The sequence below is a fragment of the Indicator indicator genome, chromosome 9 (genome assembly GCF_027791375.1).
Source record: "Indicator indicator isolate 239-I01 chromosome 9, UM_Iind_1.1, whole genome shotgun sequence".
Classification (NCBI taxonomy): Eukaryota; Metazoa; Chordata; class Aves; order Piciformes; family Indicatoridae; genus Indicator; species Indicator indicator.
In genome coordinates, this window is record NC_072018.1 from 32,174,848 (window position 1) to 32,191,447 (window position 16,600).

General features: G+C 51.6%; 1 protein-coding gene across 1 annotated transcript; it reads right to left on the bottom strand.

Annotated features, from left to right (window-relative positions):
* Nucleotides 1-928: 928 nt before the first annotated feature.
* CTSB (cathepsin B) lies at nucleotides 929-16,202 on the bottom strand. Its single transcript, XM_054383459.1, has 10 exons — nucleotides 16,163-16,202; nucleotides 9,493-9,644; nucleotides 8,860-8,945; nucleotides 8,334-8,448; nucleotides 7,384-7,502; nucleotides 6,500-6,585; nucleotides 4,868-5,014; nucleotides 4,092-4,208; nucleotides 2,452-2,580; nucleotides 929-2,318 (listed from the first exon to the last, which is right to left on the bottom strand). Exons 2-10 carry the CDS (start codon nucleotides 9,616-9,618, stop codon nucleotides 2,221-2,223), a joined length of 1,023 nt encoding a protein of 340 aa, XP_054239434.1. The 5' UTR covers nucleotides 9,619-9,644; nucleotides 16,163-16,202; the 3' UTR covers nucleotides 929-2,220.
* Between the last annotated feature and the right edge of the window lie 398 nt (nucleotides 16,203-16,600).

The following is a 16,600-nucleotide window of genomic DNA, read 5'->3' on the forward strand; positions in this document are numbered from 1 at the left end:
AACAAAAAGACAAAGGAATAAATATTTACATTAAGTTCCAGTGAAGCTTCACCAAAATGCTTTTTGTTTTAAAATGCTTTTTGAATACAAGCATCCTGGCTTGTATCAGCAATAGTGTGCCCAGCAGGACCAGGGCAGTGATCATCCCCCTAGAGTCAGCACTGCTGAGGCTGCACCTCAAATACTGGGTTCAGTTTTGGACCCCTCACTACAAGGATATTGAGGTGCTGGAGAAGGTCCAAAGAAGGGCACTGAGGTTGGTGAATGGTCTAGAGAACAAGATTTGAGGGAGCTGGGGTTGAAGTGGAGAGAAAGAGGTAAAGGGGAGACCTGGCTCTCTACAAGTACTTGAAAGGAGGTTGTAGCAAGGTGGGGGTTGGTCTCTTCTCCCAACTAACAAGTGATAGGACAAGAGGAAACAGCCTCAAGTTGCACAAGGGGAGGTTTAGGTTGGCCATTGTGAACAATTTCTCCCACAAAAGGGTTGCTAGGCCCTGGAATAGGCTGCCCAAGGAAGTGATGACATTGCCATCCCTGGAGAGACTTAAAAGACATGTAGATGTGGTGCTGAGGGACACTGGTTAGTGCTGGACGTGGCAGTGCTGGGTTAACAGTTGAACTTGATGATCTTAAAGGTCTCTTCCAGCCTAACTGATTTTATGGGTCTATGGAGGTAGTCCTGGCTGCATTCTAGTCCATGCTGAAACACCTTCCCCATCACCAGCACTAAGCAATACCCAGGGGCTCCTTGGCAATCAGCACAAGTCACATCACAAGGCACAGCCAGGGGACAGGGCTGGGACTGACCACACTTGCATAAAGACAGAAAGGTTTCTTACCTGGCTTCCCCCACACACAGAAGAACAGTTTGAGGTGGTTTAGAGTCAAGCAGAAGCAACCAAGGGCCAGGAGATGAGACAGTGGAGAAACCATTTATTGGCACAGTTGTTCCACTCACATACACCATGGCTGTCTCACTGGTGGCCAGGGAAGCAGAGGGAAAGGGATATTTTACAGTGCAAGGGAGAGCCTGCAGCACATATTTCAAGCTTGTAGCCTCAGTAATGTACTTTGTGCTCTAATTGAGGGGGTTTAAAAAAAAAAAAAAAAAGAAAAGCTCTTCTACTCTATCAGTGTTGGCAAATCACGATTCCTCCCACACAGCTATTATACCTCCCCCTAGTTACAAAAATGAGGGGTTTTATCTTCTTCCTTAGTGCCTGTGGCTCAAAAAAAAAGAAGAAAATTAAAAGAAAAGATACCTCCAAGCATCTGCATGAGTTCCCTGCAGCAGACCTTGGGGCCCATTCCTTATCTCTGCTAAGCATTCAGCACCTCCAGTCCACCTCCAGCACCACACTACTTTGGGATGCAACACACAGTGACCCTGCTGCTGCTCACCCCAAGCTGGAGGAGAAGTGGTTTGCTCTTTCCAGCATCCTCTTAGATGCTTATAGAACATCTGATCAATGGCTCATGGAGCTCCAGGCAGGCCTTTCCCTTAAGATCAACAGCCCCAGACTACAGCAGAATAAAAGCAAATGAACAGTTGAGGAACAACGAGTGGTTTTTAAAACAGCAGCCCAATGGATGGAGTAGAGCAAGTGATGCACAAAGGACTTGTTGCAGGCAGGAGAGCCTCACTGCAGGTCCAGCCAAAGCTGGCCCCACATCAAGTCCATCAGTATTTTGTCATTAATAGGTCTAAGGTTAGCCAATTCAAGGCACACACTAACACACCCTCCTTGGTTTGGGTGCTAACAGTCAGATCAACCCAGCCAAGGCTGCACAAATCACACCTGGCCATGGCCTCCCCCAGCAGGGTCCCCCTCCTAGTCCCTATTTCCAGCACAAAGCTACTGCTTCCTCCCCTCCTAGTAACAGACTGGGCTGGAAGGGGTCCAGGCTAACCCAATACCACATGGCAAGAGGCCAGCAAGCTCTCCAGCAGTCCTTTGAGCAGGGAATGTGCCAGAGCTGCAACTCACCAGGAGAAGAGGGCTTGCAGAGAGCAGGTCTACCCCCAGCTCCACCATACCATTAAAAAAAAAATAAAACAGGACCAAACCAAACCAAAAAACCCCACCCAAAGGATAAAAAGCTTTAATAAAGTAACCTCAACTATAGTCTCTTAGAAGGGGGGGGAGCTCTGCACCCAACCCACTATCTGTTAAAAGCATCAGGGGCTCAGAATTATGTGTGGTCTGCTCAAGGAGGAGGTTACATCCTCTTCCAGTACTGCTCCGTCCGGGGCACTCCAGCCACCACCTCAGACTCGATGCCACAGTGGTCCTCTCCTCGGAGGATTTTGAAGAAACCTGGGAGCACATCAAGAACAAAAAACAAAAAAGGTCAACCTCCCCATCGTGCCCAGAGCAGGGGAGGGGCTCCCTGCAGCAGCAGCAGCAGCAGCAGCAGCAGCAGCCGCAGGATCTGGGGGGTGTGCCTCACCGTTGTCCCCCCAGTCGGTGTTCCAGGAGTTGGCGACCAGCCAGTAGGGAGTGTTGTTTTCCACCCCCCAGCCCAGGATGCGGATGGCATGGCCTCCAACCTGCTCGCCAGTCACGTGCTGGTAGATCCCTGCAAGGCAACAGGCCCACATGTCAACAGGCACCACCTCTCCCCCTCCTGCTGAGACCCCACCACGAGTACTGCGGCCAGTTCTGGAGCCCCGATCACAGGGAAGGTCTGGAGGTGCTGGAGCATGTCCAGAGGAGGGCCACGAGGATGAGCAGAGGGTTGGAACTGCTCTCCTGTGAGGACAGACTGGGGCTGTTCAGTTTGGAGAAGAGAAGGCTCCCAGGAGACCTTATTGAGGCCTTCCAGCATCTGAAGGGGGCTACAAGAAAGCTGGGGAGGGACTTTTTAGGGTGTCAGGGAGTGATAGGACTAGGGGGAATGGAGCAAAACTAGAAATGGGTAAATTCAGATTGGATATTAGGAAGAAATTCTTCCCCATGAGGGTGATGAGACACTGGAACAGGTTGCCCAGGCAGGTGGTGGAAGCCTCATCCCTGGAAGTTTTTGCAGCCAGGTTGGATGTGTCTCTGAGCAACCTGATGTAGTGTGAGGTGTCCCTGCCCATGGCAGAGAGGTTGGAACTGGATGATCCCTGAGGTCCCTTCCAGCCCTAACAATTCTATGATTCAGAACATGCCAGCTTGTGAAACATGTGAGATCAAAGCCCAGAGACCAGCTGAGAAGATTTTTTGGGGGGTGGGGGGATGCTAAATGGAAGGCAACAAAGCTGGTGAAGGGCCTGAAGGATAAATCTTATGAGGAATGATTGAGGCAGCTGGGGCTGTTTAGTTTGGAGAAGAGGAGGCTGAGGGAAGACCTCATTGCTCTCTACAGCTACCTGAAAGGACAGTGTAGAGAGGCTTGTGCTGGTCTCTTCTCACAGGTAATTAGTGATAGAACAAGAGGGAATGGCCTCAAGCTACAACTGGGTAGGTTTAGGCTGGACATTAGGAAGAAGTTTTTCCCAGTAAGAGTAGTCAGGCATTGGAATGTGCTGCCCAGGGAGGTGGAGGAGTCACCAACCCTGGATGTATTTAAAGGTGGTTTGGATGTGGTGCTAGGGGATATGGTTTAGGGGTGAACCCTGCAGAGTTCTTGGTTGGACTTGGTGATCCTGAGGGTCTTTTCCAACCTGAATGTTTCTGTGATTCTGTAAACCTGAAGTTTAGTGTGGAGTTTGGAGGAAAGACTGATGTCAAGTGTCAGCTCAGCACACTGCATACCCAGAAACACTTGGAGAAGGTCCCATAGGTAGCACACCCCCAGAAACTCAGGACAGGGAACGGGGGTCCATACCATCTCCTAGGATTTCACCTTAAATCCCAGCTGTCAGCTGCAGTTCTGAGGGCTCTTCCCTGGGGTTTCTTCCCTTAACCATTCCCAAACAACCTATTCCCCTTCTTACAAACCAAGGAGATGGTACCTGCCCATCTTCTTGCAATGCCAGATACTCAAGTGTGACCTTGAGGTCTCCTTTCAGACTTGAAGAGAGGGACAAGGGCCATAAATGACAGACCCTAAGGGATGAAGTAGGCAACAGGACTCCTTACAGCCCCACTGCTGATGCTCACCAGACTTGTACATCAGGAAGTCCTCAAAGACAATAAAGGCTCCTTCCACTGGGCCATTCTTGTAGATCTCAGCCATGATTTCCTTCTCACTGCTAGGGACACCATAGGATGTGATGCCTAGGGAGGAAAAAAGTTCCACCATTAGGACAGCATTGTCAGGCCACATGGGTCTTGGGACAGCTGGACAAAGAGTGCTCAGTGTGCCCCTGCATGAGGCCTGCTCCACTTCAAGGTTAAGTTCACACCCAGCTGCTCCAGAGGCACTCACACAGCCAGGCAAGAGAAGTGGGCTACAAGCATCTCCCTTCCTGAGGGAATGGTTTAACCTGAGTCCTGTTCTGTACCCAAAGACCTACTCCAGACACCTTCCATGGGAAGTTTTCCCTCTGTATATCCTCATTTCTGTAATGATCCAAATTGCTCAAGACAAATCTCCAAGCTGCAGCCAGACTAGCCTTCATATATGGATCTGGCTACCACCAAGGAGCAACAAGAAGCTGGCTTTGACACCACAGGGCTCAGCACCAGGCTCTTCAACTCAGGCATGTGCACTGTGACGACTCAGATCAGTTCTCCCCACACCAGCTGAGATCTCAGCCAACACAACTGTGCCTCAGCCAGGCTTACATTTGCTCCAGGACCACCTCTCCTGAGGGCGCAGAAGCTAACCACCAGAAAGCTGCTTGGAAAGAGAGAGAGGTCCAGCCCTGCAAACCTCCCCCAAGCTCTGGAGCTGCTGTGCATCATCCAGCAGTGCTGGAGGCCACCTTCCTTACCGTAGTGCTTGTCCTCCTTGTAGGACGGGGAGTAGCCAGGTTCACAGTGCCGGCTGCACCTGGGGGTCTCCCCACCCTCCCCGCTGCAGGGGGGCCGAGAGCCGTTGACGTGGTGCTCACAAGGAGGGATGGAGTAGGGACGGCAGCCTGGGGAGGACAGAGGCAGCATGAACTGGGGGTCAAGAGGCAGGGGACAGGCTCTGCTCACTTGAACCCTGTGACAGGACAAAGGGCAGTGGATATCAACTACAGCACAGGAGGTTCCACCTCCACAGGAGGAGGAACTTCTTCACTGTGAGGGTCACAGAGCACTGGAACAGGCTGCCCAGAGAGATTGTGGAGTCTCCTCCTCTGGAGATTTTCAAGACCCATCTGGATGTGTTCCTGTGTGACCTGTGCTGGATTCTATGGCCCTGCTTTGGCAGATGGGTTGGACTCGATCTGCAAAGGTCCCTTCCATCCCCTAATATCCTGTGATCCTGTGAACTGGCTGTCCCTAAGCATCCCTGTCCCCAACAGCCATGATGGAGAAGGTCCAAAGAAGGGCACTGAAGTTGGTAAATGGTCTAGAGAAAGTGCATGACTTTTCTGACCCAGAAACCCTACATTTGGTCTTGAGAAGATTGAGAAGGGATCTGATCAATGTCTATCAATATCTGAGGGGTGGGTGTCAAGTGGAGGGGGCCAGGCTCTTTTTGGTGGTGTGCTGTACTAAGACAAGGAACAATGGATACAAACCTGAGCATAGAAGTTTTCACCTCAAGATGAGGAGAAACTTCTTTGCAGTGAGGGTGACAGAGCCCTGGAACAGGCTGCCCAGGGGAGTTGTGGAGTCTTCTTCTCTGGACACATTCAAACCCCATCTGGATGCATTCCTGTGCAGACTACCCTGGGTGATCCTGCTTTGGCAGGGGGTTGGACTCCATGATCTCTGAAGGTCCCTTCCAACCTCTACTGTTCTATGATTCTATGAGTCTATGACTCTACAGATCAGTGAGATGTGTCCCCACCAGATGAGCAATCATCATGGAAACCCACAATGGAGCTCCTGCTGTGGAAACCCATCAGCAAGGAGTTTCCCTCTGAACCTGCTTCCTACCACCTTCCTCTTGACAGAGTGATTGAAAAGATGGAGACATGAACCAGCTCATGGCCAGGCTAGGTAGAAGCAGAGGTTTCCAACATGGAAGTTACCTTTTGAAGGGGAAAGACACCAGGAAGACTCCCACCCTCATCCAAAGTGTATTGAACTGGTCCAAAACCAGCAATGACAACAAATCACAGTTTGATTCATTCTTGCTATGGAAGCAAGAACCTTGTGAGGTGGTTAAGTCTAGCTGCTGTGCTCCTTTCCTAGATGGGTCTCCAGACACTAGGTGCTGCTCAGGGACCATTGTCCAAAAAGAGTGACCAGAATCATAGAACTTTTTGGGTTGAAAGGGACCTTTAAAGGTCATCTAGTTCAACCCCCAAAGATGGAGCCACTAGGAACAAGAGAAGCCAGCTGGGATAAGCAGAGGAGAAGGAGCAGCCACATGGATGTAGAGCAGGAGAGAAGTACCCCAAAGCACATGAACCTCCAATAGCAGAGATGCTCCTCTTTGCTTCACAAGGCTGTCTGCCAGGACTTACCCACATGGGAATCGTAGAGACCCCCAGACACAAGGCCCCTCTCTGTCCAGTACCTCCACGCGCCGGAGGGGTAACCCCCATTGCACCTGGGGAAAGAAGCAGCACTTCCAGCTTCAGCCTGATCACAGCCATCCCCTTTGGGGTGAGGCAGGGGGCAATGCAGCCAGCTTGGGATGGCTAAGGGGAAGCTTTCAGCACACTGAACATTTTCAAGTTTGTCCCTGCCTTCTCCAGGCTTTTCTAAGCCTTGAGAAACCAAAGCCTGGGGGCAAGAAGGAGCTAAATGCATCCATGCCTCCAAACCCCAAAGCAATGGTGCCTCCTTACCAAGGCCCTGGTCAGCCCATGCTGCCAGGAGCAGCAGAGGCCACACAACTTGAAGATTCAACTCCCTACCCTTCTCTCAGCAACTGCAAAAGCCACAGGCAAAAGTTTTGTGCCTGCAGACCAAGGCTTTGGAGCTATTAAAAGATCCATCCTTTGACTTAGGCAGCTGCCAGCTCTGTATGGGAAAGCATTGTTATGTGCTTGCCCTCTCTCCACCAGCCACTTCTCCTGAGGGCTGGTTGTGGCCCAGTGAGACTTTCAGTCCATGCAGTCACCTTTATGTTCCCACCTAACCCCAGCAGCTACAGCACAAACCACTGTTCCCCCAGCCACCATCATCCACTGCTACTGAGGGCTGGTTGTGGCCCAGTGAGACTTTCAGTCCATGCAGTCACCTTTATGTTCCCACCTAACCCCAGCAGCTACAGCACAAAGCACTGGTAGGGCTTCCTGCTCACTAGGAAGATCAGGAAGACAGGGCTGAAACAGTCAGCATCCCCTGGTTGTGCCCCTGCTCCTCCCACCTTTGAAGTGCACAAGAACCAAAAGCAACTCACCCCATGCCACATTCGAAGCCACAGCACGACAGCAAGTCCTCTGCAGAGACCTCCACGCTCACCTTGGCATTTGTGTGCACACAGATTCTGTCTGAAATTGCTTCTACAGCACCAAAAGCCTGTGGACAGCCCCCAAAACCCAAGAGAAAACCATTAGAGCTGGCTGTAGTAGAGAAACCACACAACCTTCTGGCAACAGGCATGTGCCTGGCTGGGAGAAACCCTTGAGAAGCTCAGATGCTGCAGGGTAACAGAATCACAGAATGCACTGGGCTGGAAGGGACCTTCAAAGGTCATCTTGTCCAAACCCCCTGCAGTGAGCAGGGACATCTCCAACCAGATCAGAGTCCCATCAAGTTACACCTTGAATGCTTCCATGGATGGGACCTCCACCACATCTCTGAGCAACCTGTTTCAGTATTTCACCACCTTCAATGAGAAGAGCTCCCTGCTGATGTTCCACCCAAAACTACATTGCTCATGCATAAGAAAACCTCTTCTTCCTAATTTTGGAAACGGATTTCTCATGTGCTAACCCCCAGTAGGAACACAAAGCCTTGTGGTGGGTTTGGTGCTCAGGAGAAGTCTGCTGTCAATCTTTTTGGTTTAAAAGGATTGACTGATAACGAGCTGCATCAGGCAGCACTTAACAATATGCCTTACAACTGTTACTCCAATGTCATAGAAATAATAATTGTTAAATAACTTCACTATCATTCAGCTGTCACCAGGAAGCTAAAGGGAAGCATTCCCAGATGCCAGAGGAGCAGCAGAGGAGCCTCTGTGCTCATTACCACCAGAGGGGCAATTTTGTTTGCACCAAGAATAGATTGGTGAAGGATCCCCCCATGCCTCCCCAGCTTCTGCAGTTCAGTAGCAAACTCATTGGCATGTTTTTTTGTCCAGCAAGCTCTCTATCAGTATGATCTTAAAGCCACCCATGTTCTTACCCAGCAAGAGCCACAAGAGCCCTGATCTCTTATCTCACTGATGGTAGGACAGTTAGGCCACTGCGTCCGTGAGTCAAAGCTATCAGGCAGCTCCATGTCTGCAGCAAAATCTACCCTGCAAGTGACAAGAGGGAAGCCCTGTTACAGGAACACCTCTGGGTGCACAGGACTCTCTCCAACCTCTTCTAAAGGAAACCTGAAGCATGAGGGTTCTTTGGTTTGCTTACTGAAGGAGAATAAATGCTTCTGAAGTTCTCAGAGCAGATCAGCAGCTCCTTCAGTAGTTTAAGGAGCACAAATTGCACAACTGGTCAAGTATCTGGCAGGACAGATACTCCTCCCATGCATGGTTCTCTGCTTCATTCCACGCTTCCCTGCTTCATTCCATGCTTCTCTGCTTCATTCCATGCAAGATGTCTACCAAGCTGCACCCAGGGGAATCTCACTCACAGCCTCACCCACTCCAGATGCACCAGGAGCATCCACACAAGCTTTTACAGGGCTTGCATCCTCTCCCAGCACTCACCTCTCAGGCAGCTTGGGCCCACCCAGGAAGGTGCCACAGAGTTTCTTCACATAGCTCATGTCAGTGTTGCGGAAGTTGTGCCCTGCCTGGGAAGAAACACAGAGAAATGGGACATGACTCTTCACAACCATCCAGTGCAGTGCTGGGACCAGCCTGGTGCTCCAGATCTCCCTCAAAACCAGCCAGTGTCTAACACTTGCTATAAAACTCAGAATCACTGCATCATGACCAGTAAGTCCAACCCTAGGCTTTGGCCACAGCAGCCCAGTCAAGGAAGGTTTGGCCAAGGTCATCAATGCAGCTTGACTCTTGCTGCTTGTTCCTAGCCTCTAGTTTCCTCCTCTTAGCATTGCTCCTACTCAATAAATTCATTAGTGCTTGGCTCCAAAGAGGAGAAACTCCACAGTTACAGTCACCACAAGAATCCCTGACCATAACAACTCATTGGAGAAGTCAATTGAGACCAAGGCTGGTGTCATGGGTCAGGGTCTCCAACCAGGACAGCTGGCTTAATGCAATTACTGTGATGAAACTTGCAAGGCTCAGCTGCTGAGTCCTAAAATGAGACTGCTGAGTAATGCATTCCCCCCCCCCAAAAAAAAAAAAAAAAAAACAAACCAAGGCAGTACTCACCTTCCAGGTGGTGTTGAGCTTGTTTATGTGGTTGACTAAATCACTGGAGAGAGGAGGGAAGTAAGGAATGCTGCGAGCATTGGCAAAGGCCAGCAGGACACACAGGATGGACAGGGACGGCCACATCTTGGCTACAGAGCAGGACACTCCACCTGCAGTCAGATTTGGACATAACTGAAAACCTTCCCAAGCAGGGCTCAGACTGCAAGAGAAGGGCTTGCCAGGAAAACTGCCTCAGCACCACATGGCAGTACATAAACATGTGGCTGCACAATGTCCCTCATGATCCAGATTTGCTCCAGAGGTCAGGAGAGCCACAGGAGCAGGCTAATAACCCTGTCCTGCAGCTCAGAAGAAACTAGGTGAGGCAACCCTGTTTGCTGAGCACTGAAGGATTAGTAGCAGCAGGAAGATATCTTCTGAAGTAGATCCAAGGGATTTGGAGGGTATTACAAGCTGTGTTTACTTCCACAAAAATGGAGAAGAGAGTCTAGAAGGACTAAGTGACAGCCAACCTCCATGGCAAACTGCAGGCAGGGATTGCAGCCCTGGGGGCTTGCTAGCCCCTGCCCCACTGCAGTGCTCTTTCTTTGGAAGGTGTCACACCAAACCACATTTCTGGACTTTATGGCCTCATTTTGGCCAGCCAGGGAGTCTGACCAGGGTCACAGCAGTGGGGTAGTGACACACTACCCACACAGAGGTGGGTCTGCATGCACCAAAGCTGCTGTGCTCTCTTCCTGTTCATGATGGAGGCTGGGGGAAGCCCCATTCCTTGGCATGGGGCACCAGGAAACTCCCAGCTCAGGGAACAGAGATGCTGGGGAAATCACAGCATGGTAGGGTTGAAAGAGACCTCTGGAGATCATCTAGTCCAACCCCTCTATTAAAGCAGGGTCACCTAAAGCAGGTTGCACAGGATCACATCCAGACAGGTTTGGAATCTCTCCAGAGGAGATTCTGCAACTTCTCTGGGCATCCTCATCCAGTGTCCTGTCACCCCTGAAATCCAGGAGCACAGCAAGAATGGTCCACAGCTTCCCACGAAGGAGCACAAGCATCATCCAGTCCAAAAATGCTGCCTGACTCTGTGGTTCTCCTGCCTCCTTTAACCTGATTCACAGGAAATTGCCCAACTCCAGCTTAATTCCCTACACCAGCAGCCCCTGCCTGCTACACATTCCCCTGACTCAGACACCCAGCCAGACCATGAGCTGCTTGATCTCTACAAACATAGAATGGTTTGACCAACTTCCAACCTCCCCCTGCCTGGGCAGAGACACCTTCCACTAGACCAGGATGCTGAAATCCAGATCCAGCTTGGCCTTCAACAATTCCAGGGCTCTTCTTCTACCATATCCATATCCACCCTGACGAGCTCCAAGCCTGGTGAGCGATCCAAGACCTCAAATATTCCACAGTAGCCTGAAGAGCAGATATTTAGACCTTAATTCCTAGACACCTCAGCAATCATCCCAACATATAATCACCTTTGCAAGCCTGGGCTTAAACCCTTCTGGACAGATATGCCTGAGCCAGGCATGCAGCTCTTGCCAGCAGCTCTCTGGTTCTGTGACAGCATAGCAGGGGATGGAGAGATCCACACACATTTCCACACAGGCTGCTGCCACCCACACACAGCCAAGTTTAGTCTTCCCAGAGAAGAAAACCCAGCAGGAGTGTCCTACTTTCTGCCAGCAACAAGCCCAGGCAGCTGCAGCTAACTGTATAAAAAGGTTTGGGTTTTGTTTTTTTTTTAACTTCCTTCTCCTCCTCCCACCATTTATTTATTTTTCTTCCCACTCTGCACTTTCAGCAAGATGCTTGGACCAACAGCTTGTTGAGTTTCACCAGCACTCGAGTCCTCCTGCCCCTAAATCTCACCTTTTTGAAAAGGTTTCATGTACATTTGCTTGCTTAGAGGTTTCTCACTCTCCAAGGAGCTACTGGAAGGAATCCAGTAGGGGGGTAAGAAGATGATGAGGGAGATGGAACATCCCTCTTATGAAGAAAGGCTGTGAGATCTGGGGATGTTTAGCCTGGAGAAGAGAAGGCTGAGAGGGGATCTTATCAATGCTTATCAATATCTAAAGGAGAGGGGTCAAGAGGATGGAGCCAGACTCTTTTTAGTGGTGCCCAGAGACAGAACAAGGGGCAATGGGCACAAACCAGAAGGCACAAACCTGAACATGAAGAAAAACTTCTCCCCTGGGAGAGCAATGCAGGATTGGGACAGGCTGCCCTGAGAGGTTGTGGACTGTCCAAACCTGTCTGGACACGATCCTGTGCAACCTGCTCTAGGTGAACCTGCTTAGCAGGTGGACTGGACTAGATAATCTTCAGAGGGTCCCTTCCAAGCCTTACCATGCTGAGATTCTGTCACTCTTGCAGACATGAGACTCGGTGGCACTGCTGGTGTCCCCACACAGGAGGCTATGCACAGAAAAACCAATACACATTCCTACTGTGTTTTTTTGCAGGTGCCCCTTCCACAGGGCCATAGGAAGCCTGCAGTGACCAGCCTGAGCTGAAGCACCTTTTCTAACCACGAAAAAATAAAAAAAAAAAACTTAAAAACACTCCACACCACCAAACCAACCCCCTAAATCCTCTGTACTTCCTGTCTTTGACTTTGTATCCCTGTAGCACAGAAGGGAGGCCAGAAGCCACACTTTTGTTCTCAGCAGGATGCTTCCAAGTTTGCTGACATACTGAAACTCTCCCAGCTAACCCTCCTTGCACCGAGCTCCTGATGGATGGACACAAGAGATCTCACAGCCTCAGGTTACCAGACCACGCTGGCTGCAGACTGCAAGTTCCAGGCAACTTGAGCCCGAGCTGGAAACAGATACCAGGCAGTTTCTCCTCTGACAGCCGCTCGCCTTTTAAGCTCTGCTGCATCAGATCCCTCCCACCAGGTGGCTGTCAGCCAGCACACCCAGCAGCAGCAGCAGCAGCAGCGAGACGTTGCCCAGTGCAACCCAGAGAGCTGGGAGCCAGTTGGTTGTTCCAACAAACAAGCCTCTTGGCAAGCCTGCTATGGGCATGAAACCTCCCTACAGCCCCTGAGAGAGCTGGGGTTGTTCAGCCTTGAGAAGGTTCCAGGGAGATTTTATTGCAGCCTTCCAGTGCTTAAAGGGGGCCTATAAGAAAAGATGGGGACAGGCTTTGTAGCAGGGCCTGCTGTGACAGGAAAAGGGGTGATGGTTTGAAATTAAAAGAGAGGAGACAGACTAAATAAAAGACATTGCTTATGCTGAGGGTGGTGAAACACTGGCACAGGTTGCCCAGAGAGGTGGTAAAAGCCCCATCCTTGAAAATAATTAAAGGACAGGTTGGATGGGGCTTTGAGCAACCTGATCTAGTTGAAGATGTCCCTGCAGACTGCAGAGGGCTTAGACTAGATGACCTTTAGAGGTGTCTTCCAACCCAAACCACTCTATGATGCTGTGAAGTCTCCTATGAGCTTGAAGTTTCAGGAGGGGAGCTGATACTTTGTGGACAGCAGAGAGCATCCCAAGAGCTGTGTGGAGAAAGAAGTGGTGATCCTCCATCTCATGCCCATCTCTTCCTCTCTGCCCACCCCATGATTTCAGCAAGCACCCTGTGCATAGCAAATGTATAGAGAGAGAGAGCACAGGGATGAGACTTTCAAGATGAATTTCCACCAACATGAAGTCACACTGACCCCAGCAGCAACAGAGCCAGTAAGAAAAGGCTGCTGGTTTCCACCAGCAAGATGCTTCCCATCCTGGTGTTATCATGCACAAGCTTCCCCCACCACTGCTATCTCTTCCACACAGGCCTCCCTCCCCCTCAACCCCCACGTCTGTTTTAAATGCCACCAATAAAAAACAGCACCAAAACCCACATAACAGCTGCTGCACCTGGCAGATATCTGCTTCTCTCTCTGCATAGTGCACAGGCCAGAAGATCCCTTCCTTGTGCACCCTCCAAGGCTCTGGATGTCCCTTGCAGCTTCAGGATGACCCTAGCAAAAGCTGTTCTCACAGGTCACATCCCACCATACCTTAGTAACCTGAAAATCTAAGCAAAGCTCAGCTGTCGAACTTCTTAAGACAGATCAGCTTCACCCCAGCAAACTCTCCAGGTGGTAGGAGGATGTTTGGGGCTTGCAAAGAGTCCCCCAAGCTGCTCCACCTCTTTTGCAGACCTGGAAGCTTAGAACGAGGCCCCTGCTCCCTGCTTTGTGATCTGAATTATCCGATAGAACAACTCCTTGAATGATGAGCAAGATAAAACTCCAGGAAGCTGCTACCCACCAGCATGCCTGACCTTGGGCAGGACTCTCAAACTTCAGCCAGCTGGTTGCTTAAAAAGAGGGCATTTGGGCCACCCGAGTGCAGCCCCCCTCAGCTAGTGAGGAGGAAGCACCGAGGCTGAAGGCTCTCCAACATGAGCTGCTCTGAGCAGAGCAGCTGCAGCTCGGGAGCGAGATGGCTGCAGCTGATGCTGCACCACCCACCCGCAGTCCCTCTGCACCGAGGGATGGGGAGGAGGGAAGGTGGTGACATCACCCAGATGCCTTCTCCATCCATCCTGAGCAGGAGATCTTGCAGGCAGAGGCAGCTGCCCACCTGCTTTCTCAGGGACAGGGCTCCCACTTGCTGTACCACATTATGCCACAGATCAGCAAGGTCTCGAAGCAGCAGCCCAGTGCCCCAGGAGCAAACCCCTCTGCAGCTCACCACTGCAGAGTCCCACCACAAAGGTCTTCTCTTTATCACCCAGGAAGCAAAGCTTTTTACCTGGGCATTTCTCAGCAGAGTCAATAAAACCCTGCGAACAGGCTATTCAAAGCCCAGCTCACATGACTCAGTTTCAGTAGGTCATGAGATAAGTCACAGCCCTCAGGCACCTCTCAGCTCCTCACCGTCTGGGCCAAAGCCCTCCAGGCACAGACAGAAGCACTCACACACCCTTCTGCAAGAGATTAAGGAAGATAAAAACCTTCCCAACCTCATAGCTGTAACCCTCCCAACCCCTCCAGAGTCAGAGCTACTCAGCAAAAGCCCAAGTCATGTGTCCTCCTCCTGCAAGCAGCCCTTTCCCCAAGCTGAGCTTTGTCCTTTGTTCTAGCTGCCAGTTGGTGACTTTAAACCACAATAAAGCAAGCCTATGAACCATCCAATCCGGTTTGGCTTGCTGCAACACTGGGTTAGCTTGGTGGCCCTAAACTCATGGTCTGGTGATTCCATTATAGCCACTATCAGAGCTTGATTTTGTTGGCCTTTTTAGAAAAGGGAAAAAATAAATAGAAAGCAGCATGAGGCACCTTTTCCCCCATTCCTTCCCAGGAAAGCCAAATTATCAGCACAGAGTGAAATCATAGAATTGTTAGGGCTGGAAGGGATGTCAAGGATCATCCAGTTCCAACCCCCCTGCCATGGGCAGGGTCACCTCACACTACAGCAGGTTGCTCAGAGACACATCCAGCCTGGCTTTAAAAACCTCCAGGGATGAGGCTTCTACCACCTGCCTGGGCAACCTGTGCCAGTGTCTCACCACCCTCATGGGGAAGAATTTCTTCCTAACATCCAATCTGAATCTACCCATTTCTAGTTTTGTTCCATTCCCCCTAGTCCTATCACTCCTTGACATCCTAAAACGTCCCTCCCCAGCTTTCTTGTAGGCCCCCTTCAGATACCGGAAGGCCACAATGAGGTCTCCTTGAAGCCTTCTCTTCTCCAGACTGAGCAGATATCTGGCAAAACAAACATACCGTGAGACAAGCTGCATGGCTCACCTCTCCAGCTTGCATTCACCACAAGCACAAGATTCCTCCCCAATGGGGCTGCACTGATTTTTTTTTTTTTCTCTTCTGCTTACAAACCACTCCATAAACCACAGCCTTGCACAAGACCCCAGCAGCTGCAGAAGGCACCCTGGGCTACCCAAATCCTTTGCCCTCGCATTCCACTTTTGCAACCTGGAGGTAATAAACACCAGAAGGAAGCCGATCTTTGCTGCAGCCTGCCCGCAGCACGACCCTGGAAGTGAGCTATGGGGACGAGAGATATATATCACAGACAGGACGGACAGATCCAGCACCATCTCCGAGCCGTGGTGCCGGTGCCAGACCAAGCTTGGCCGCACATCACGGGATGTTCCCAGAAGCGCTCCAAGCCGGTGCCAAAACGACCTCCTCAGCGTCAGCTGACAGCAGGGACGGCGTGGTTGGGGTTTTGTTTTTGCCATCTTGATCATGAAAACAAGGCTTCCTCTCCCCTCCCCTGCCACTTCCAGGAAGGTGGCCGCTTTGTGGAGGGTTAATGGCATTTTCCCTGCACCCAAACCTCACCCCCGAGCCCAGAAGCATCCCTCCTGGAGGCAAAAATACCCCAAAATATAGCTGGGAAACATGGCAAATGCTGCTGCTGCGGGTCCAACAGGGTGTTTCGAAGCCCCCCGTGGGATCCGGGCTGGAGTTCCCCCCACCCGCTCCCCCACCACAGTAGTAGATGTCCCACCGCCACCCTCCCCACGCGTGTGCCCCCGGGGGCGCGCAGCGCAGCACCCCCCTTCCCTCCCCGCCCTTACCTGCCCCCCGCTGCAGTGTCCGCACCCGTGCCCCGTTCCGCTCCTTATGCCCTCGAAGCCCAGCCCAGCCCGGCCCGGCCCCGGCCCACCCACGCCCGCCGGGACTCACCGCCCCGCACAGCCCCGAACGGTCCTCACCGGCCCCGCTCTTCTTCGGTGGCCGCGGAAGGGGCAGCTCCCGGCGGCTGAGTCATTCGCGGCCCGGCCCGCCCCCGGCGTGACTGCATCCTGCCGGCTCTCCGCCTCTGGCCCGCCTGCTTCTCTCCTGCTTCCCTTCTACTCCCTTCCTGCTTTCCTGCTGCAGCCAGCTCCCATCCCACCTCAGGCCCGCCTGCATGCCTCCTGCATCGCACCTCCATCCTACTTCCATCCTACCTCCATCTCACCTCATCCCACTGACGTCCCACCTCATACTACTTCCATCCCACCTCCTTCCCTCCTGCATCCTGTCTCCTTCCCTCCTGCATCCCATCTGCTTCCCTCCTGCATCCTGTCTCCTTCCCTCCTGCATCCTGTCTCCTTCCCTCCTGCATCCCATCTCCTTCCC